At 44.2% G+C, this 24,143-nt stretch overlaps 1 protein-coding gene across 4 annotated transcripts in view; it reads left to right on the plus strand.

Annotated features, from left to right (window-relative positions):
* LOC128887577 (mucin-2) overlaps positions 1-24,143 on the plus strand; it is a 295,584-nt gene that overhangs the window by 232,248 nt on the left and 39,193 nt on the right. For all 4 annotated transcript variants that reach the window (XM_054143612.1, XM_054143613.1, XM_054143614.1 and 1 more), the window contains exon 5: positions 18,416-18,513. In XM_054143612.1, coding sequence (XP_053999587.1) covers positions 18,416-18,513 — 98 coding nt within the window. The remainder of the gene's footprint in view (positions 1-18,415; positions 18,514-24,143) is intronic.

The raw sequence follows: 24,143 nt of genomic DNA on the forward strand, positions 1-24,143 counted from the left end.
CTCTCTCTCTCTCTCTCTCTCTCTCTCTCTCTCTCTCTCTCTCTCTCGCTCTCTCTCTCTGCTTCCCATCAGTTCATTCAAAGTTACTCGGGCTTGAGCCTGGTAGGCGAAATTAAGGAAGTGTGAACATGCTTCCAAATAATCGATACTGATAAACTTGCCTCGCGTATCTTGTCGTGGTACATTCCGATTAGTTTGTTTATTCACAGATGAATAAACCGTCAACTTCGAGTCGTAATTAGGCAACAAGGATGAACAGATAGCTACAAGAAACTTTGTGTGATTGAAGTCAGGTGATATCAGGATTCTTTCGTCACTAATTGGCACTTATATCGTGTTAGTTTGAAAGATAATAATTATCACTTTTCAATCTCCATTTCTGATATGCAAAAGAGAAAGTGTTACGAATTGTGGTTTAACGATTCCAATTAATCGACGAAACGTTATCGCCCTTCTTCGAATAACACGCTGTAAATTTTTAAGTCGTCTCTCCGAAACTGTAACTACGACCAGTCTTCATATCTCCGGCCGGAATAGCTCTGATTTAGAGTTCCGTAAGTACCAATAAGTTTTCCACGCAAAATATACCCGGTCGCCTTAATGGAACAGTAGTAAGAAACTGGAAGAAAAATATCCTTATTGAAAGGAATCACCGAGGAGACTATCAGGAGCGGGAGATATTGCGCGTACCGCTCGGTCGCGGGGTGGTTGGAACGAAAACGACCAGAGGAGAGAACCATAAGCAGCCATCCTCGGAGGCCCTGTCGTGCTTTAGCCCGATGTCGTAGCCAATATCGCGAGGAAAGGATACAAACGACTCGAAATAGACCTTGAAAATAGATTCGGGACCGATCGCGCAGCCAGGGAGAATAAGCGATCGATATGAATTGCTCCATCCGGCGACGCCGTCGTCGTCGTTGGCGTCTTCGTCGCTGGTCGTACCGAAAGAGGAGCGCCACTCGTGAAAAGTTTGTTCGCAAATAACGTATGCATCGCCAGCCCCGGGGATATTCCGCGCGAAGACACGTTGGGGTCCCGAACGACGCGGTCCGCGAAATTTTTACCGCCGCCCACGCCGCGAAATTCTCTGGAGAAATGAAAATTTGAAAAGCATACGTCCGTTCCGACGCTTCACGCCGGAATTGCTTATTTATTTGCCGCTGGAACTCTGGCTGGAAATTAGCGTGGAAGTTTTAGATTGGATGCCGTCTTGGAGCGTGCACACGTTTCGAATAATCGTGGAGGGTGTATTAGGGGTAGGAAATGAACGTACTGTTCTCGAAAATGGTGCGTAAAATTTCGTGGCTACTCTCATAGGGGACGATCCAGTGCAAAGGGTTAATTTTACTAATAAACTAATTACAGCGTCAAAACGAATCAATTCACCTCTAGTAATCCCTACACAACGGGATGAGATAATAATCGACACCTCTCGAGGAGGTTTCACCCCACCCAAGAGAGGGGGTGTAGTTCCGTCGGGGTCCAGCCGTTAATGCTTCGACTACGATGATTCGCGCGTCGTTAACATCCTCTAGGCAGAAACGGCCGACATCTAACGGGCGAACAATTTCAGGCGCGAAGAACGAGAGAGCAACGAAGGGAAAATGTATTCGAGAGTTTCCAATTTGCGGTTGTGGCTGTTAGAACAGAGCGTAGACGAGGGGGCGGTCGGTCGGCACCGAGAGGGTCGAGGTGGAAGTAGGAGGTGGCGACGGGTGGTTCGAGGCTCTATTATGGTAATTATATGATAAATACAACAAGGCCTTAGGCGGTGTCTCCTCTCTCGACTCCCCGTTTCGCCATCGCTCGGTTGAGGGGGTTCTCTTTGGAGCCGCGAACCGGAGAGTCCTCTTCTTCTCCATCGGTGGCAGGAATCTCGCACTGCTCACGACTCCGTCTCTTCCTCTTCGAGGCATGTCGTTTTCCCTCCTCCCCCGTCTGCTGCTTCTGCGTCTCCTTTCGTTCCTTTCAGTCGTCTCGAGGTTTCCTGCGCGAGCACCGGCGGTTTCGTTTAAAATACGCCTCCTCTCTTGACGGAATGCAATTAATCTTACTCCCTCTCGATCTCGCTTTCGCGTGGTGGCTCCCGTCTGCCGAAAGGGATGAGTAGCGCGGCCTGGAAGAAGTGTTACCGGCTTAATGAAGTACGACTTCTGATGCATGCGTGCGCGAGAAAGACGAGTGACGGCTCGAGGGGTGGCTGGGTGTAAGACACAACGGCGAAAAGAGAAAGAAGCAAGGAGAACGACTCGACCGGAAATCCTGACTAAACATCCGCTTTCATTATCGCGCTACGTTTACCCGGGGACATCTTTAGAGATAAGGAGGGAGCGAATTAGACAAGTAAGTTACGCTGTTTGCCCTCCCATCCTTGAGTTGCGGTGAGTTCTTTCAGAGGTTCCTTTATTGAAGGGCTTGTCGAGGATGGTGGTCTCGATTATCTGCACGGGCCTTCAGGGATGAATTTTATTGTTTGAGTATTATTTTTTATATAGTTGAATGATGTTGGTGAATGATATTTGTTCATAATTACCTGTTGAATGCATGGGGGAAGTCGAATATCTTATAGGACACTCTGTGAATAAATCCGAGAGAAGATAAATGTCGAAGTACCATTCAAGTAACTAAAACATTGAATCGTACGATCCTTAAAATAAATTTTTAATAATTATCGAAAACTTCTGAAATTCGAACTCGACATCTTTGCGTTTGAGTTGTAGAGTCGTGGCACCATTCGAGTACGATATAAGCGCATTTAAGCCTCTACACGGTCGTAAACGAATATCCCTCGTCGCCGCGCGTACCGTGCTCCGAGAAAGACGAATCGCCGGGGTAGATACGCGCGGTGGAGTCATTATAAATAGTCATAATTACAAGAGTCGCGCGTGCTTAATTCAATTAGGCTGATTAACGTTGTACGTTGCAACTTCTCCCCGGTTTCGCCCTTCTGGCTGGCGCGGGCGAGCATCAGCAGCCAGCGAGAGCGCTCGGGGGTGCGCGCGGCCGTGCAGAGCGCGTAAAATATACCCCGTATCCTGGCCAGGATCCCAGGACCACGGCGCCACGGTATTATGCTTATGCATAGACAAGTTATAGCACGGTTAATATGATTATCTCTTCGACGAGAGGTAAAGCGTGTTAAAGAGAAACGGAGAGGGAAAAGGGAACGAGACGTTGCGCTGTCCAGGATCTGGTTCCATCGCGTCGAACCGACGAGTTAGGACTGTATGCATACATTATGCATGCATCACGGAGGGGGTGGTATAAAATTCCCATTCTCGTCCAGTGCCAGTTACGCCAGATGTGGGTACCAGGGCCGATTTTTCGCGCGCCACGGCGACATCGCTCCAAGGGGTGTTCACGGTTAAATTAATTTCGGGAAACATTCTTTACGGTGCCCGTAAAGTTTGAAACTACGGCTCGCCGACGGAACGGTCGACAATTTTGTGGAAAAACGTTCGCCCGTGACCCGAAGTGACGGGGCTGCTGTTTTCCCTGAATTCTTTCATCGGGAGATTTTATTTTACTCGAGACGCTTGCGGGGTTCGGGCGATCCGATTTTATATCGACGAAAGAAAATTAAGTGGTTCGTTTGGACTTATGAAACTTTGTTTGAAAAAGTTATTTAAATTAGTAAAAAATGTTTGCTGCAAGATTTTAATCTGTTATGTGATTGAACCAACAATACGGAGGTCGTTATAACTCATAATTGAGACTGCACTGAAAACAGATATTCAATTATTATAATTTACCTAAATCATCCACAAATACTTTAACAGAAAAAAGAATTTTTACGTATGTTTATCAGTGGAAGAACTAACGAGCTGTTCCTTTTTCCGTGAATCACTCCGTAGTCGCAGACTTCATCGAAAACGTCAGCTGGCATCAATTCTTTCGATCGTAAAAATTCATCTGAAAGTCATAATGGGCCAGGCAATAAAAAAAAAAAGGCATTATTAATAACCGCTCGATTCGGGACCAAATAGAACATGGCGAGGAAAGGGGGACGACGAGGGATAGAGAGCAAGAGTCGTTGGATTTGTCACGGCGCGGATCGAATCCGAATAAATTAGCCCCGCCGCAGGAACGCGGACGAGATATAAAATTTTGAATATGAATGGACGATTTTGCATTCGTAATGAGCTCTTATTCCGGAAACAAAGCACAGCTGACGAGAACATATGTAGATGAAGGCGGCCACGAGGAGCTGGAGGCCCATAATATCCCTCAACGTTCGAAGATTCGTTCAAGGAGGCCTCAGGCATTCGTTTTCCCCGTCTGATCGTACTCTAATAAGTTTATTGTTTCGAATCGTTGTGTTTGGACGTCTGAAGTAAGTGGTACTCGGTTTCAATACTGCGTGACTGTCAGTATTCTAATTCAAATGAAAATTCTTTAATTTATCCTTAACCAGAGACCATTTTTTAATAGTTCTGCTATGTTAATTTCCACTCAATAATTTTAATTTCGATTATTTCTAGTAAAATATTAAAATGAATAAATTACTCGAAAATAAAATTCATTCTAGCTCGTATAAACTCAATATATTTTCTGTAGTTCGCCGTTTTAAAGTCACATTTGCTCGAACTTCTCGACAACTTGCGAAGTTTACAAAACAGAAGACACTATTATAATATTAACGATGAAATGAAGGGGCTGAGAAAGCGAGGTCTAAATCGCCATGGTTCCTCGACTACGTCGCAAAGCACGCTCTGACAGGGGATATGAGAGACAGGAAGAGTGAGATCGAAAAGGGAACAAGATAGACAGGACGGAAAAGATGAAGCTCGAGAGAGAAGGGGTCTCTCATCTCGCCTATCCCTTCTGTTAAACTCATCACCCAGCGGTAATTCCATCGATGCTTTAAGGATGGGAGCAAAGTCTGCTTAAGAGACGGATCCCTGTCTGTGATTTAACACAGCGGTGTTCGCCAGAAATGTTATCTTATGCTGTTGAATTCGGTATCATTGAATTACTGTATCTTCGCATCGTCGGGGATTAAAACGCCTTTTAATTAAATTTCGACCTTGACTTAGAAAAAGGATAATATATTTTGAAATTCAAATCTATTTACCTCTGACAATTTTATTTGTGTTACAGAGAACATATATCGACTAAAATTGTTAGACGATATCTAGATTAGGCGCGCATCTATTTACGTGCAACAATAGATAGTCCCAGATTAAAGGTAACGCCGAATCCTCTTTGTATAAACGCACCAGTCGACGTTTAATGCCACCCCGTTGAATATTCCGTCGAATGGACCTCGATATTGAATTGGCTCCTGCTTAATTGTAACCTTGCTCATCGCGAGGGTCCCATTCACTTGTAAACGACATCTGCATAATTTTTACATTGCCTGTCGTGTAATCGATTTGAATACCGCCGGTGATACCCACTACCTTCTTTAATCGATTCGAATCCGCGTCGCTTCTGTCCCTCTTTACGTCGATTGTTTTAGTTTGAATTGCTAAGTAACCATCTCGACCAGCGAAAATCGATAACAATAATAACCGACAACACGTAGATTCGAAAACGTATTTAAAAACGTTTGAAAGTGTACGAATCAAATTTACCAGTTCGGTCATTTTAATACCAATAATTATTATTCCACACGCAAAGCTTTTTTATGAATAAAAATAATAATATTTTCATATCTCAGTTGAAAGCAATGAAAACGAGACAGCTACGAGATAAAGGTTGTCCATTTTTAGGAAATGTTATTTTAATCTCTCGACGTTTCCACGAGTGACGGTTACACGTCCATAACCCACCGTTTCATGAAGAGACTATATTTGTCCAATTTCCCGTTTTTCCACGCGCTCGATTTTCAACCATCGAACTCACGAGTGGATACGTTTGATCTTCCACCTGGCTCCAGTAAGCGCTACCTCATCCGCCCCAAGAGATTAATACACAAATTTACCCGAACGAGCATTAATTTTATCAAATACGCTCGCGCACGAGTGGACGCCGCCTCTTTTCAGGAGAAGCCGTAAATTACCTACTTTCTGCTCCACGTTCCACGGCTCAAAGAGTCCCGGCTGACCACTGGGAGGCGAAGTCGCGTTTACCAGCACAGATGACCACTGCACCACGGCCGAGAAGGCTTAAAAAATTACTCGCCGTGCGATTAAACGAGTTTTCGAAGTTCTTTCAAGCACGAACGTCGAGAACGAGCGAGGGCGAGCTGGATAAAGTGGGTGGCGGTCGGAGAAAGAGGAAGGGGAGGAGTGGCGGGTGAAAATATAGAGGGGGATTGCAGACCAGAGGGATATTTTTTCTGTGAAGCCACCGAGCGACGTCGCCTGTCGTCCGCTAATTTAATAAAATTTTTCTTTTCCTCTTGTACCCCGAAAGAGGAAAAACCCGACGAACGCGTCGATGGTCGAGGAACAGGGGTGAGAGGGACGGGGAGTGGGGGAGGCAAAAGGCAAGAGAAGAAGTACAGCAAAAAAGTTGTACACCAATTAACGGATTGAAGTTATCATCAGATGCAGGCGGACTTCGAGAGGCCAGCTCGTGGAGTCCACGAAGGGTTGGACTATCATTAGCGGGGGTCAGCCACTTAAACGGCCGATCTCTTCCGTCGTTGGTACGTTGAAGTTGAAAAAGCTCGGCCAGTCGACCCGTGGACCACTCGTGGCATTTTCTTCGTCGATTGCTTTTCGATGCAACCGACCGTTTCCGTCGCTAACCGCCCCCGACGAGCCCCACATCTCGCGCGCCGCTTTGACCGCTTTGACGAACTCGAGTCCGAGCCCGATTGAATCGCAATTAGACGTTGATCGATTGTTTAAAGAGATCGATTGTTCGCTGGAGCAAAGGGTGCGTGGGTTAGCCGACGAATATATCGGGCTCGAGGATTTGGGAAGTCGGTGCGTTCTGAGGGATAAAGATGGAGCTATGCTCGGCCAGGTGTACGCGCTTCGTTAATTGCTTTCGTTATTTTGGCGAATGTGTAATTAATTGAAAATTTTAAATAAGGGAGCAGTAAATTAAAGAATAAGGGTACTAGAGATTTTAATATTGAAAGACCGTGCTTTAAGAAATTTTCGTAGCTGGGAATCCTTTAGTATTTATCAATTATTTAATTAACTATAATTTTGATTTTGAGAATGTTAGTATGTTTTGATCAGGAACCTCTGAATTCAGAGCTGTAATTTCATTCTTATTTTGGAAAGAAAATATTTCAAAAATGTATCGTAGTGTTATTTCGTAGAAAGGGTTATTCTAAAAACTATTTTAAAATACTATTAAATGATTTATGGGAAATTCATAGCTCTTCGTAATAAAATTAGGGGGAGATTTGAACCGATGACACGGACCAATGCAATCGAAGGACGTGTCTACGTCCTCAACGAATGCTATATTCGGTCTTAGGTGACGACGAGGCGGTTGAGAGTGACGACGAAGGATTGCCAAGGAGAAGGTGAAACGCGAATAGGGGGTTGGAAATAGCATCTCAGAGGTTATCTCGGAATCTTAATGCGTAATGGCTGAGACGATCTTGGATTACTAATAAGCATCGATCTCGTCGCGAGTACTTCCCAGTTCCTTCATCTTAACGTTTCATCTTCATGGCTGTTACTTTCTTTTCATTGTGCATTAAACTCTCTTCACTGTAAAATATTGGGGTTCCAATTTGGTTAGGAATCGATGGGGAACAATTTATATTTAAACCGATAAAAGAAAATGTAACAGAAAATACACCTACAGAAATGACTTCAATTATTATTATACAATTAGAATGGCAAAAATAAAAAATAGAATTCAAAAGGTAGAAGAATAAACAAGTCTCAGAAATGTTGTATAAAAAATAAAACTACAAAACAGGCCCGTAAGACAATAACGTCCAAACGATATTCCGCGAAGCTCGTAAACAGTTGCTCGCGTTTTTCTGTAAATCATACTTCGTCGAGTTCCGTGTCGTTTTAGAAATATATGCGCGATACGCTCGCGGCTTTCAAACAGACACGCGATGGCGCGCGATTCATCATGCTGGAGGAGTGTTTCGGTGAAAACAAATACGTCGGCGGGACGTATTAAACGTACCTGTGGATACGTCGAGATAACGCTGGGTCGATTCGTCCACTGGTCGAATCTGCCACAGGAGGGGTTTCACAGAGAACACCCAGTCGATGAAGAGAACGGAGAGAGGGAGATGGAGAGGGTAAACAGAGAAGGTAAGAGAGAAAGCTCGTCGCCGCGAGCCATGCAATGCGAACCGCGAAACAAATGGAATGATCGCGACGGGGATGGAAATAAAGCGTTCGCGTCGTCCTCTGGCCGTGGATCGGCCACCATCCCGACGAAGGGATGGGACAGGGAACGTGGAATAAAACAAAACCGCCCTCGATCTCCGGATTGACGAGCGCACGACCGGTAAAAACGACGGAGCGCTCTTCCACCGCGTTCGAAGCGCTGGCTTGTGCGTTTCCAGTCATCGTTCGCGTGGATGTGACTGGAGCTGTTGTTACTCTGTAGAAACAGAGAAGTATGGTATCAATAGCATAGAAAAATACAACAATTGAAATATATTATCGTTTCATGTACCAGGAACAGTTTTTGTTCAGGATGGACGATGCGTTAGAAGTTCTGTGGAAATCAGTAAAATTTAGTTAAAAAGTGTATTTAAGTTTAATATTTTGAAAGTCGATACCTATAAAAATTGAAACATTTCCCTACTTCAGTAATCGATATGTCACTTAGGACACACTTAAAACTTAGAAGGGAATCAGAAGGGACGTACAGAACACTCCTGCGCATGGAAACCTGTCGATCAACGCGTTACATCTCAACCGTTTGAATAAAACAATGAACTGCGTGGCTGCGTTAATCGGTGTCCCAATTACCACAGTTGTCGCCACGCAGAGGTTAACGCGCGATTCTTCCAAGCGAGTTCCCGCGCTGTGGACACAGGAACAGTGGCACTCGTTATTCCGGGCCGTTTCTTCGGTCATCACGGATGGAAATATCATCCGCGCTCAGGAAGCTCGTGAAAAGAAGGGGGTGGGGGCGTAGGATGGGCCGTGTGTGCGTAGACAGGTGCGTGCAGGACCCTCAACAGGTGGTCACTCGTAACCGTGAGGGTTGCGGCACAGCCTAGTGGCTACCCATCCGTCAAGGGCTTTGTGTGCCCTTGTGCGCGGCACCGTCCGTGGTCGGTGCGGCCGGTGTGCCCATCGTCCTTGAAAAAAACTGGCCCTTTTTTCCTTTCCACCCCTAGCCACCGACGAAACGACCTCGCCTCCACCCCTTCGCATCCAACGGCAAGCCACGGCTCGATCCTCGTGGCTGTCGCCTCTCGTCGAGTTTCCACGGTCGAAACAATGGTTTCGTTAATTAAGATTTCTTTCTGCGAGCGGTGCCGGTCCCTCTTCGTTTCGCCCTCCTTCAGTTTTTCACCCTCGAGCTTCCATGAGCTGATCACGGCTGGGAGGAACGACACTTCTCGCTGGGACACGATGGGCACCAAACGTTTTGGTACTCCCTGGAGTATTATTGCAAATGACTTTTGTAATTCAAACTCGTATGAGATATATACATACATCGTGACATACTCCATATATTCCGACATTTCACACTTTGAATGTATGTCCTCGTTAGACTACAGAGATTACATTGAAAGAAGAAAAATAATAGTCGCAAGCACAGAGATACATCTAACACGAGAAATTAAATCCACATGAAATCCCTTATAGCCCATAAAGAATTCTGAAACGCTACCCTTCCTCCGGATGGCACCGGTGGCCTGCACCGCAGTAGTCGTACATTTTGAAAACTTGATTCCTGGGCGTTCCAGCGAAGAAAATCGCGGCACCGTCGCCGTCGGATTCGCAGGCGGCTGAATAAGAATCCTCGGGGTGTGGAGGGGGAGAGGGCAGAGATCCGGATTTAAGGCGTCGTCCGTGAAAGCCCTCTGGAGGCGTCGGAGACTTGGTCGGGGGTAGTTTAAGAGAAAGAGAAAATGGCTGGGGATGGAAAAGCAGGCAGGAGAACGACGACGACGACGAGGAGGAGGACGGGCGTGTTGGAGTGTAAGTGCTAAGATCTTGGAGTGCATTAACATGCCCCCGAGGCAAGCTGAGTACAACCCTTCTTACATCCAGATCTCGAACCGAGACCACCGTGGCCCCAGGGTTGCAAGGAAAGGGGGGCAACGAAGAAAGAAGAACGGATACCGTGGAGATTCTCACTTAATTGTATTAGAAATGCTTTATCTCTGGTCGCGAGAATTCGTCCCTTGGAATTCAGCTTTCTGAGATTTTTCTCTCGTTGACGAAGGTTGATTTAATGCGGACACCGCGAAGTTTCCGTCCGCTGGTATTGTAGTAAAAATTTTGTAGCGAACGGGAAGTAAGTATTTTTTTAGTAATCATTTCCAACTTTGGTGTAGATCCCTTTCTGGTAGAAAGTGGTATATGTTATTGGTTACCCCCCCCCCCCATATCGATAAGCTCATTTTTTTAAATTTTACAGCTATAAAATAAAACTTCCAACGCTTCTCATTTGAACTCTGCGTGGAGTGTTTTCACCGCTGTGACTCCACGTACGCCTTCTTTCGTTTCTTCTTTCCTGGATATTTAAACGCTAATTTCGACCCGTCTCCGGTGCAAAATATCTTTTCCATGCAGGTAGCCAGAACGTCGCGCATAATTATTTAAATGTGAACTTCGAAGCGGCGCAAGATTGTACGAAGGGAGGCAAGGGATTCTTCGTGACGATGCCTATACCACCACGTTCTTGCGGTGGTATACGTCTTACATTATTTAGAAGGAGTCGAGGACGAAGATGCCGGGTACTGGCGCATGCTAATCACTCGACCCAGATTGAATAATGAATTAGTATTCTTTTCCTTCTCCCTCGCCGCCCGACGGTTTCAGTTGGCGGTCCTCGGAGGACCCGTCGTCTACGTGACAGGTTTTTTATTATCCGATAGAAAGACTTTCTTCCTTGTCCGTCGAGGCTGGCCCAGCTCGTTAGCTATGTATATACGAGACTCGCCTAATTCCCTATTAACGTTCCGATATTCAAATTGGTAGCTTACAATCCGAACGACAGGAAATATTTTTCAAATTGATAATCTTCCGAGTTTGAGCATCGATCGACCCTTTCGAATTGGATCTTAGTTTCCTCGCAACAGGATCGTTTGATTGGATAGAAAAATTCTTTTTTGGGATATAAATAAATTGTATTTATTACAATTAATGTTGTACTCCTTTTGGAATAAAGAAAACATCTGCAACCAAGGTCAAAAGGTTAAACATTAGCATAATTCAAAGTCAGGATAAAGCTACCCCGTAATTACTACGTTAACATGAAAATATTGTGTCGTTCATAGTCACGCAATAACTATTACGACGAGGGCATCGGATGGAAGAAAGGAACGTTAGCATAATGTTTTCGAATAGAGACCCGTACGTAACGTGTTGTGTGCACGTGTCGGTGTACACAACGCACGCATACGTAACGCGGTTCATCGCGCGGTACACCTCCTCAGTACTTTGTGTGCAAATTGCGCACAGGAAGAGGACTCTCAGTCCTGGCACCGAGGAAGAAACAAGTCCCTGACGCGACCTCCTTGTACGAGAGCCGAATGAAAATTTAAAGCTAAAGAGTTCCCATCGCAGCCATAGTTCCCTTCTCGTCGAAAACCTGATTAAGCCCTTTTTCGTTGTTAATATTGATAACCGATCCAAAGTCGTTACAAAATCGTCTTCGAAAAGTTGAGCAAAGTGTGCATAATCTAACGTCCTCTTTTTAGTAAAATATAGGTTTTCAGTCGTTAGTTCTGAATTATAAAACTATACTTAACTATACTTACTCTTCCAAAATGTTGTGGGATGAAAGATTCGAAATTTAATCGATTCGACGATAAAATAATACTCTTCATTTATTATAGACTTTGACATCCAACACGTGAATATTAGTTTTAATATCATTGATGAAAGTAGGAATATTGTAGTTCGATTAGTTCGTACAAATAAAAATATTTAACTTGGCACGCCCTCGTTCTGTCATTCCCCGAACATTACTTTTATTGCTGCGACACCGTTCACTCCCTGGATAACTGTACTCGTTTACCCGACGTTAGTTAATCCCCAGCGACGCTTAAAATATGAAAAGCGTGGTAAGATACAGCGTAAGAAGGGTTAAAAGAAAGCGTGAACGGCGGTTCAGCCGGTGGTCTTGAAGGATCTCGAGGGGAAGTCGAGTTGGAGATTACGGCGCAACCTTCCACGAGACCTTGAATTAGGTTGGAACGTTCCTCGTCTTTGTCCTCCGCGAGCCTCCTCGGCAATTTTAACACCCATTCCAGGAGCAACAGAGAAAGGATTCTTATTATTGTTCTTAAGGGATTAGGGCCTCTAGTTTTGCGGTGAACTGTACGCTCCATCCTATAATAACACCGACCAAACCACCCTCGGATGCCATAGTTGTGTTCGCCCAGCTTCTCTCGTTGCGTTTATCTGTATTCGCGCCTGTGCGCGATCTCAACTACTCGGGGCATGCTCACGACTAGAATTTGGTCGAATTCCTCGACAAACTGATCGACGATCCAATGGAGACACCGGTGCAGCGATTAGGTTTAGGATATGTACATACTTTAGGAGAACTAGCTAGTTGAGGCTGAGAAATTTCTTTGCGTTGACTTGTCAACAAGGTGACTTTTATTATTTAATCTGTCAGGTCTCCGCTTAATTGAAAATTGTCTTTGAACAATTGATAGGTTTAATTTTCACATTGTTTCCAAGAAGTGCGACACGTTCTCGAGTACCTACGTTTCACCGTTTCGCGCCACCCTCTTCCGTTAATGAGGGAACCTAGCTGAAATGCGGTTAGAAACGCTCCCTGTTCCCCTTCCCCTCCACTCGAGGCAGGCCGAACGCTGGAAAACAAGACATTTATAAACACCCACCGCGAGATTAGATTTGTTAAGATAATGGGCCGCCCGGTTTAGCGAGGCGTCTCCACTGCGCTAGCAACTATTACCCTGAAGAGGCTGCAACCGCCGTCTCCTTAATCCTAAATATGACCTCGTGTAAGCAGTTAGGCTGTTGGTGTACCCTCGCGCGAGGACTACGCGTCCTCCAGATCCTTCTTTATGAATTCGTTGGGGTAAGACGCCGGGTTATCGTTGATGCTCACGTCGAGACTTGTAAATCTTCGTCTCGCTATTCTCGGCGTATGAACTCGTTGAATCATTGGGGAAGTAGTCTGTACAAATTCTTCAATTTTCAAGGTGCGTTAAATTTTTTATTTCGTCCCCCTCCCACTTCCAGGTTGTCAATTACGAAATCGTATCCACATTTGAACGTCGTTGGCGTTAGTCGTAACTAAAAATAAAGGGCCGTCAATTATCTCCGCCGCCTGCGAGATTGGATTTCGAATTAAACTAAGGAAGCGCGTAATGCGACAGGATAATATATCGATAACAAAACGAAGGGTCGGTGACAAACTGCAAACCGCACTTTCATCGTCAGGGATACGATTAGGGAAAAATTCGTCCTGTTTTAATGGCCAGTGAAAATTAAATACCGCGGTGTCCACCCCTTAGGTCCGGCCACCTAATAATTCATACGAGGAATGTAAAAAGGGCGAGCCCTTTCTCCCTGTCGCTACGCTTCGAGGAGGAAGGAGCGAGAACGAGAAAAGCCAAGGGGGTAGAAAAATACGAGCTCGTGTTTATCTTGAGATTTGTAGCCGCCCTGTTCCCGATATTTATTGGCCTCGCAGGGAACGGCCGATGCCACGGCCTGACGGACCGTTAAATTTTATTATGTTTTTTTCACCGATGCCGAAATAACGCGTCGCTGGATACGGCGTCGTAAAGATAAATCCCGATCGTCCGTGGATCATTGTTTCCTCGCGAAATCGCGACGTTAGCATCCGAGTCTTCAGTCCTTTACAACCATTTTTTCTAAGAGATAAAGTAGTGGGTTCAAATTGAGGACTTGAAACTGACAAAGGTGTGCTCTTTTTCCTTGTTAATTTATTAATATTTATAGCTAAAATTCTATTGATTCGTTAAGTTAATTTTGTTTGTAAAATTATGAAATAAACTTGGTGTTTTTAATGAAAGCATGTATAAGGTACAGTTTATCGTCGATCATTAAACAGAAATATTCCGCCAAAAACATAATTTATCGTGGATAACCGCGTTAGGAAATTTTCTGAACGAAGGCACAGGTAGATTGGTATAGGTGATGCCAATTAAGGGAGACGACGGTGGTGAGCATTGAACTAGAACTAAGGGCTGGCGGATGCCGATGATATATGTGGTGGAAAATACTGGAGGCAATCTGTCACGCCATCGACGTCTCGTAGGCGCCATCTCTTCTATTTTCTCTTGCTTCCTCGTCCCTCGTACTTATTGGAACCAAAAAAAAAAACGAATCTATTAAAAATTTAAGAAAACCAAAGAAAAAGTTATTCAATTTTCCCTGGTAAAACATAGTGTAGCATACTGAAATTACAAATTTCGAAATTATGTATCTGACTAGCACGAACAGTAAACAAACCTTTCATTCAAAATTATTAAAACCTAGAAATTGTAACTTCTCTTAACGTTCTACAGAAGAATTCGAGTCACCCTAATTAAAGCTCAGACATTTCCCTCCGCTAAACAGGCAATTTCTTTCAAGCACACGATCCTTGGTGCTTCCGAAAACAGCTAACCAGTCCCTCGCCTCCATACGTTTCTCCACACACTGCACAAAAAAAAAAAAAAAAAAAATAACCAACCAACAATCCGTTCTCTGGGAAGTAGTCGTACACGACGATGCAGAGGACAGTCCGGTAGCAAAGAGAATCTGGTCTCTTCAGGCTCACAAAAGGCAGGAGGATGTTTATCCCCGTCCTTCTTTAGTATCCGGAAGTCGAGGCAGTTCCTCTTACTCTCCTCTTTTCCTTCTTCCCTCTCACACGCGCCCTTTCCGGGTATACGGCTGATTAAACGCGCAACTACGTAACGTAACGCAAATATACTGGCTCGCCAGGCCGCCCCCCTCTCATCCCCCAGCGTCGTTCTCGTCGGCCATCCCTTGAACTGCCGTTGAAGAGAGGATGGACTCGTTTCGCTCTCGATTCCACCTTTCGGCTCTCTTTGAATTCCAACCCCGGTCACTTGACGGAAATATTTATCGAGGGTCTTTGCCGAGGCCCCCTCGTTGCCCTACTCCTTCGGGCTAGACAGGACGACGACAGGGAGCAGCAGTCGGTCGTAGCTCGTCCTGCTACCTTTCAACGACGCGCCTCTATCGACGGATGTCCCACCGCTCCGTCTCTCTCTGTTCCTCGCCCTATCGCGACTCCTCCCCTCCCGCGAGTTCTTTGATCCATTTCATGGAGTTTGTTCGGCTCGGATTATTTGCTCTCTTAATTACATTTCGATCCTGTCTTGGCCTCTCTCGCACCCACGCGACGGGGGTCTCGTCGCCTGAACGATCGTCAGCACCGACTGTTGTCGCGTGGATACGTCATGTGCGTGCATTTCAAATGGCTGCGACATAGAACGCAAAAAGGGAGAGCGTAGATTCTGTTAGGCATGTGGAATTAATTTTCTATTTTTCAGCTATAGTTTGACATATTGATCGCCGCGTTACCTACATATGGGTGACAGTGCTTTTCACCGAAGCACGAAGAGGAAGTAATTCTGAAAGTTCAGCTACAATAGAAACGAATTTAAATGAAATTCATGAATTTCGATGATTAGTAAATGATTGGATGATGATTGGTGAATGATGATGGACGAAATTAACGAAACATCAATTTACAAAGAATTCCTTTGAAAATACTTAGGCGAAATTGTTGAAAATATTCAGTGGAATACTTCAAGGGGTGTACGCTGAATATGTTCGGCCGCGAAAGATAAAGGACGGTTTCCGACAAACCTGAATGCGCACTGCCTTTAATTAAGGAAAAAAAAAATGTAATGTAAACCGAAAACTAGTCGGGGTTATGGGGACTCCCCGTGGCTTTCCAGCCGCAGGGGTCGCTCGTCCCCCACGAACCATAGAGGGTGGAACAAAGGAAGTTATCGTCGCAGAATTTTTATAGCGCGGAGAGAAAGAAATGTAAATCAGGTTTTGGTTCGTCTTTGCGTTAAGATGAAGAGAACGCGAGGGAAGGAACTTGAGACTGTCGCCGGCTTGCCGTGGATCGGAAGTGTTGTCGTATAAAACTGAATTAACTGTGCTCCTTCTTCCTCCTTCGCGTGCGGGCTTCCGTCTTATTTATTATAAATATAATCTTGCTGTTTCCATTCCTCCCAGCCAACCGCTGCATCGTATTTTATGCTTCTATTTACATGTTGAGATAAGAATGCATCTTTCATGCGGTATGGAAATGTTTTTAACAGTGTCTGGGAAAATACGAGATGATTTGTGACGGGAAGAACATGGCGAGAGGTCTGTCAGTTACTACTTCGTATATTTCTCTCGTATTATATTATAATTAAATTATATGTACTTGTCAGGATGAAGTACTATCTACTATTAAAGATGTAAATGAAATTATTGTGCAGGAAATAAGCAAACTGATGAGCTTGTTACACTCCAACGTTACTGGGAAGTTTAATAAACAGTATTACATTGTTCGTAAACTTCGAGAGTTCCCTCAAAGAAAGAATTTATGATCCAGTCGATACAAATTTCACTCTGAAGTATCCAAGAAATAGTTGAACAAACCTTTTCATTGGACTTTACTTCGTTAACTTACATGCACACATTTTTCAATAGTTCTGGATATACCCGTTTGCTTATATTTATAATACATATAATATTTTTATCAAACTGTTGATAATTCTACCAATGAAATATGTTGATAATTCCAACGACTAGGATAGTACAGAAACGATACGCACACGCCTCGATTGAATCGCACTTGAATTACAATCTCATTTCGAATTTATAGATTCCACTGTTCGAAATTAACGGCGAACTTCACCAATGTCTTCGCGCTGTCGTTAAGATGAGGTTCGGAAACGATTAAAAATATCCATTGCCGATAAATTCTCCATTTTACGTCGCGGTTGATCGCCCCCCAGCGAGAACTATCGATATTACTCGAACGTTTCCGTGATATTTTTCGCGAGCATCCCCGTCAACGTCGCGGCTCGAGTCGACAAACAAAATCGCGCCGTAACCGCGCGACGATCCGCAACTTTATACGTTCCTGATAATCTCTGAGAGAGGCCAGGAACGGTTACTCGCGGTAGTTGTCGAGATTTATGAAATGGCAATAAAATTTATATGACTGGGTGGCTCGTTAGGGGTGCGGCTCGCTCGTTCAGATTGATGTCGGGCGCGAGTCTGGTCCACTTGCCCGGGGCTACGTTTGTTTCTCTCCGCGATTGTCGTAGGAACGGTCTACTGCCGTTATTAATCCCTTGGAAATCGCGGGAGAGCTTCAGTCATCGTTCACTGGAGAAAAATATGGCCGTAATATTTCTTTGGTCGGGGGTGACTCAATTTCGACTGAATTTGTCCGCTAGATCCGATTATGCTGCCAGTGTCTCGATTGAGAGCCTCGTGGGAATCCAACGGGCGAAAAATTTGATCGTGCCTGGTCTCTTCCACGCGTTTTTTAAACAAGGAGTTTTGGTCTTATAAATATTTTGATGTTAAATGAATATAATGGAACACATGCATAGAATATTGTAGTATCCGCGCCTCCCATACCGAACAATAAGGAGTGAAATAAGAACACGAAACGTAGAGTATGGGATTGGTCGCGTAGGTAAAGCGGTCCGACTGTGGATCCGAGGATCGTGGCTTCGAATCCCCGTGCCTTATTTTTCGTTTAGACTCCTACAATATTTATTCGTTCCAAATTGCTAATTTATCAGGGAATGTGAATGCTGTCTGTGAGATATGAATTCTTGGCCCCCGCGCTTCAAGTTATCTTGGTAAGAGAATTATTTCCTTCGCGTTTCGTTTCGATGATGGAATCAAAGATGAGAGAAAGAAAGGGGTGCTTTCGATGAGTCACTTATACGGTAAATCACGCGTACGCTCTGTCGAGCATGATGCCTCGAGGACATATCTGCTCTACCTGTTGCGCAATTCCCTATCGACGACGGCGAGGATCGTGCAAAGAATTCAAAAGGTGCACAGAAGAATGTTTCTTCTGTATATTTTCAATTCGATCGTGTGCATAATCCCTTAAAGCGGATCGCGTCGAAGTTCGACTGTCTCAAGTGTCGTCATGCTATTGGGTGTTGGAATATCTGCTTTGCAATGCTAATGGAATTAAACAATTAGATGGTTAGTTGCTTATTGGACCAATTAACAAAGTATATCTCTAATTGCATTGTTGAATACTAAATGCAACACGAAAATCCATCACATATTCAGACATAAAATATTGTTAGAGTAATTATTCTTTCTAACTTATTCTTTTCCTGTTATAGGTGAATGATCGAGTCAGGTCGCCAGGAACATCACGATGTTTAACCACCACGATGTCTCTGTCAATTTCACCTTCGAGTCCTGAGGAACCCGTCACGCTGTAAGTACACAATAAACGAGTATTCATCAAAACACTGATCATCTATACACACAACCCCCACCTGAAAAAATACGTAACTGTTGTTCAGCAATTATCGTAACTAAATAATGAATCTCGTATGCGTAAATCAAATTATTCGCTCATTAATGAATCTCCTTATAATAGTAAAAGTCCCGAAAGCTGACGTTATTATTCGAGAATTATTCCGAACTCGTATATGTTCTATTGTTATCAGACTTGTATTCTGGGCCTTTATTAAATTTTAAAATATCTGTTCACCTATGGAGTTACCTTACAATTTTATCCCATTCGTTATTGCGGAATGTTATAAAGGCTCCATAGGTTGCCGCGTAACGCATAGTCTATTGAATTCGTGAATGAGTCTTTTTGGTATTCCCTGCTGCGGATGTAATTACTCGGGAGTTTGCCAGTTACTCTTTGAATACAACGCATTTTGTAAAGATGGGATGGTGGAAGACCAGCAAATGTTAATAATAATGCCACGAATCAATTTTAAAACATCCACGATTCGACTGTTTCCGATTAAATATATTTTAGAGGTGTAACATTGTGTAAATATCGAATATACATTGACATAATTGAAATTCTTTTTCTACAATTTTGATCCTATTGGAGAAAGATATGGATCAGTTAATCTTTCAGACATTTCATTCCTCTTCGCCATTCAAAAGACTTTATCGCATAAATTTGTACTCCCCAAGCATACAGTAACAAAACTATCCCCAATACAAAATACAAAACATAACCATGCATTTGATGTGTCTCCTACTGGACCCGATATGAAATAGTACCACATTTTAAACTACCACTGTCTCTGACTATTCCAAAACGCGTGAATATTTGGTCGCCACGACAATCCAGCAAAAGATCACGGCTCGTCTCGCAATCTGCGGGCGCCCTTTCTATAGCCATCGAAAAAGCCACTCAGACAAATTAGTCCCTGCCGTTTCTCCCGCGCGAAAGAACGTTTCCACGTAGTTGTGGACCGCCGGGTATATATCCAGGGTCTCTCTGTTCTTGCAGCCGTGGGCTCGGTGTCGCGGGCCACCGCTTTGGATGGCATCGTTGCCGCGGGACGCCGAGGGCGGCGATATTTATGCCAGTTTTTTATTGCGCTTTAGCCCGAGAGCAGAATGGAAACAATATGTCACCGGGCGGTAAGGGGTGCACGAAGTTCTTGTAGGTGGCCCGGTCTGGTGGCACCTAACGTTAATACTAACGCCTCCGCCGTGACTGCGCCCTACGCTCGGCGTCATGATTTTAAATGAACAACCCCCGCGTTTCACCCTATCGCACGGCGCAACCGGGGAGAGGGAGGTTCGGGCGCGAAGTGTGCCGCGCGATCCAGTTTCCAACGATGGAAATCGATTTCGATACATTTTCGCGTGGGTGGTTGATCGTAATTTACATTCTGTTCTGGTCGCGTATGATGGTGCAAGATGGTCAGGTTTGGTTGGGAAAAGTTTTGGGAAAATGAGAATTTGTGTTTTTTGAGGAAAGTGGAGGTGATAATTGTTTGGTAGAAGGATGTTGGTTTCTTCGATTATTCCTGTAAATTTGATCGCGAAGTATAATGCGAGTTAGCCTCTAATTTATGCACACACTATGCTTCTCGATTAATGTCAACGAAAATGTTGGCTGGCGTATTTCGAATCTCCAAAGGCGAACGATTGCCGCCTGTTATGCCTGCGAAGGTACCCCTGAAAAAAAGAAGGGCCTGGGGTCTCAAGAGTCATCGGATAAGTGCATATCGATTTCTCCCGATTGGCGAGGGTTGGACGGTGGTAAGATCGAGGCGAATGGGAAAAAAGAAGGCGGTAAAAAGGGCAAAGGCTATAAGTAACGGACCGTCTGGTGGAAAGCGCTCGAGGGCGAACAGTGATTTAGAGAAATTAAAACTTTAATTCATGTTCGAGTTCGCGGGGGGTGTGCCCCTTCCCTCTCTCTCCGCCAACCCCCTGGCACCACTTTCGGTCTGCGGCATTCCGAGCCCCCCTGTTGATCGGCCAGAATTCACTCCGCGCGTAAATTGGTGCGCACAACTTTGTCGCTCGTTTTTTACGTGTCTTTGTTTCGAAATTTATTTTCGAATTATTGTTGTAATTTACGTCTATTTTTAATTTTCTTCATACATGTTTTACTCGTATTCATTCGTATTTAATTTGTAAAAAATGAACTCTAATGAATTTATTACTTCTACATTGTAGGAACTTCATTGCTTCCGAAAGTCGTCTGTCCCACCTTTTAACTGACTTTTCTTCCCAAACGAAATCTAAGAGTCAGCAGAAATGTAAAAGATTCATGGAAGTACGTAGATGAAAGAAAGTACACAAGTAAATGTAAATGCGAAACAGTGCAGTAAATCTAAATTTCGAAAAGATGCTCTTGTAACTTTTACGAGCGACCATATGTGATATAGAATATGAGAAAAGGACGCGCCCTTTGCCCTTCCCGACCTTCGTTGGCCGTTGTCCCTTTTGCCCAGAGCTCTTCTCTCCCTCTTAGAGCTTCTCTCTCCGTCTGCATTTTCCTTCCCCGTTTTCGGGACGACCTCCGTCTCCAATAAATTCCCATCACCATCCTCAGGTACGCCTTCGCTAGTAAATCATACCATAAGTGAATCCGAATTGAATTCAATGAGTAAATATGGCGGTCGAATAATGAAAGGCAACCACGGATTCAACCGTTACCGCGAAAAGCAAGATTTCGTCGAAGGAAAATTACTTTCAACGTTGCTGAAAATGGAAGTAACGATTTAAATAACTGATATTAATTGCAGTAACTATCAACCGTGGAAACGACATAATTTTCTGATGCGATGTAAATCGTTTAGATAGTCCAAAAAAGTATATCTATGGCGACGAATCGTTGTCGAGAGAATGAAGTGACGTCGAAAGGACTGAAACCTCGCTAATTTAAAAGCAATTCTCTGTCTTCTCTGCTACGCTACCCCACCGCGGGTGGCCATCTTTTATGGGGCATCATCGAGGGGCAATACATGTAAATCGTCTGGTACGCTATGCCTACGTCCATATAGACGCGCGTAGACTCTAGTCAAGAAGCAGCGGGCGAGTGGAAATGCATAAATACATGAACCACTGCGAAACTACTAACGAAAAAGGGACGGGGACAAGCTTGGCCCGCATATGCCTCGAGCGAGCTGTACCTCCTAGAGGCGTAATAACGCGTGGATAACCCGGGCTCTCTTCTCGCGAAAATGCGACCTTTTGGAATGTCGTGTCTTCCCCCTCGAAAAAATACTGCGATTTCCGCCTCGCAGCCTCGAGAACCCGCGACACGGATGAGGAATGAGAGAGAATTTTATTCCTTTCGGATTCGAGCCGGCGTTTATGGTAAACGAGGAAGGAAAGTAATCGTTAAAACGGGTTTGTACGTTTATTTCACGTGGACACTTTGTATAGAATGGTTGTCTTGGAATTTTTTGTGATTCTGACAATAATTTGTTCCCACCGTGTGTATTAATTTAATCCAGAGACAAACAATAATCCAACTGTGAAGACTTGAATTACTCTACAGAAATACTCTAACTCACTCAAGACGCTCTCAAACAAACTTCATTTTCTCTACACTGCAGCGAAACAAATTGCATGCAACTCATCAGGCTTTGGCTATATTTAAGGATTTCCACCTCCTAATCAATCCAACGCATGCACACATACCCCGAAACCTTATTCTTAAGTTAAACGCTCGAAACTTTCCGGGTAGTAATTACGGAGCACACTGAAACTAGGTTTCACGTCATTTCATACTGTTACTCGTGAGAACTCTGTTTTAGTAGTAAGATTCTTCTTAAAACTTCCATGGCGGGCGAATCTCGGCAGTGATTACTATTTTATCGCGCTGCCAAAGGGCTGATTCGTTTTCTCAGATACACTCAAAAATCTTTGCAAGCTTGCTGCATCCTTATTCGAGATAATGTTAGGTGAATCATGATTTCTCTTCGTGAATTTATTTACGTCTTGTGACGCGACGGAGAGTCTTGATCTAATCTTGATTTTTCTTCTTCTTCTTCAACAAAACTTCTAATTTTTTAGTACTATTTATTCAAACATAATCTACCACACTCTATATGTATATAATTCAGCACTACTGTTTCTCCATACAATTTTAATTTCGCGTCCAATTTTTATCAAATACCTTTGTATCTTTCCTCGTGGAAGAAACTCGTTGAATTAAATTCATATAAATTTGTTTCAAACTGTAACCGAATCCTTTGAAGACGAGATAATCGAAGGGATGGAGGTCGACGAAAATGTTGTCCCGTATCATGGAGGGTAGTATGCCCGCAACAATTTTCACGGCAATGTAATTAACCTTACAAGTATGTGAAATATCTCAAGAAACACGCTGACCACATTAATCTTGCCGATCCGTTCAGGCATACTTTAACCAACGTCGACGGCTACACTCCGCCGCCTCGCGTAAATAACCCAAAACGTGTAGAGCTCACTAACACCAGCGAGCTTGTGGTCTGCGGTGACTAAGAAATTCGTTAGAAGTTTATTGCGCTACAAAGAGCTACGAGCGACTCGAAAGTGAGCGAGTGATGATTCAAAGTACGCTAAAATTGAGGAATCTTAAATAATCGTGACGGCGTTGGTAGAATATGGATAAGAATTTCAATTTTCACAAGCTCGTCTTCGAGGATTCTTTTGTCGTCCAACTAGTTTATTCCGAATTGCAATCGTCCATGAAAGACCAAACAAGGAAAGAAAATGACTTAAAAGCGATTGATCCGAATCGTTTAACTACGAGTTCAGCGTGAAGGATGAGTCTGCAGAAATTAGAGAGACGAGATTCGCATTCCTGCGTTACTGTCACGCGAATAATTACGCGTTAGAGAGAGAAAGAGAGAGAGAGAGAGAGAGCGAGAGACGAAGACGAACAAGAAACGCATGGAGAGAAGGAAAATAGAGGAGAAGGAGCCTGGAAGGGTTGCTGTTGCTGGCTGAGTTGCTGTTGCCTACGTTGCTGCCTCGACGTCTCCGACTCTGGCGTTGCGCGATTTGCAGCCAACAGGAGAAACCAGAGCTAATAAAAGCCCACAATTACCTCCGGTTCGAGCCATTTGTCTTGACGGGCGTCTCATGCCCGATATAATTCACCCTGGCAACAACACATTGTTGCCTAATGAGGTGTAAAACATTCCGAGATATCTGGCTGTCTGGCTGCGAGGCGGTCCCCGTTTCCGGGACACTGATCCGCGATACGATCGTTGCTCCTCTATCCGTGATATTCTTATATTAGTCCTCTGGCTTTCATCATCGGGATTGCGCGAACCTCTGGACTTTCGTGTCGAGTTCTCGTCTGGCTTGTCGCACGAATTACTTTTGTGAATAGACTGAATACTAGCTTTATTAGAGCGATTGTTTAGTTGCTTGGAACATGGGAAGCGAGTAGGATGATTCGACCTAAATGTTTAGCGTGGAGTCATTTAATCGGTAGGCCTTCAGGGGCTGTAGCTATGTTTGATTGTAGCTACAGTACGGGTTTAGCGATCCCGAGGTACCCGAGCTATAAAAAGAGCCGATGGCATCTTAATTTAGAGATGCCAGAGAATTATGAATGTGACGCGAATGTCAAAATTA

The sequence above is a fragment of the Hylaeus anthracinus genome, unplaced genomic scaffold (genome assembly GCF_026225885.1).
Source record: "Hylaeus anthracinus isolate JK02 unplaced genomic scaffold, UHH_iyHylAnth1.0_haploid 11989, whole genome shotgun sequence".
NCBI classification, from domain to species: domain Eukaryota; kingdom Metazoa; phylum Arthropoda; class Insecta; order Hymenoptera; family Colletidae; genus Hylaeus; species Hylaeus anthracinus.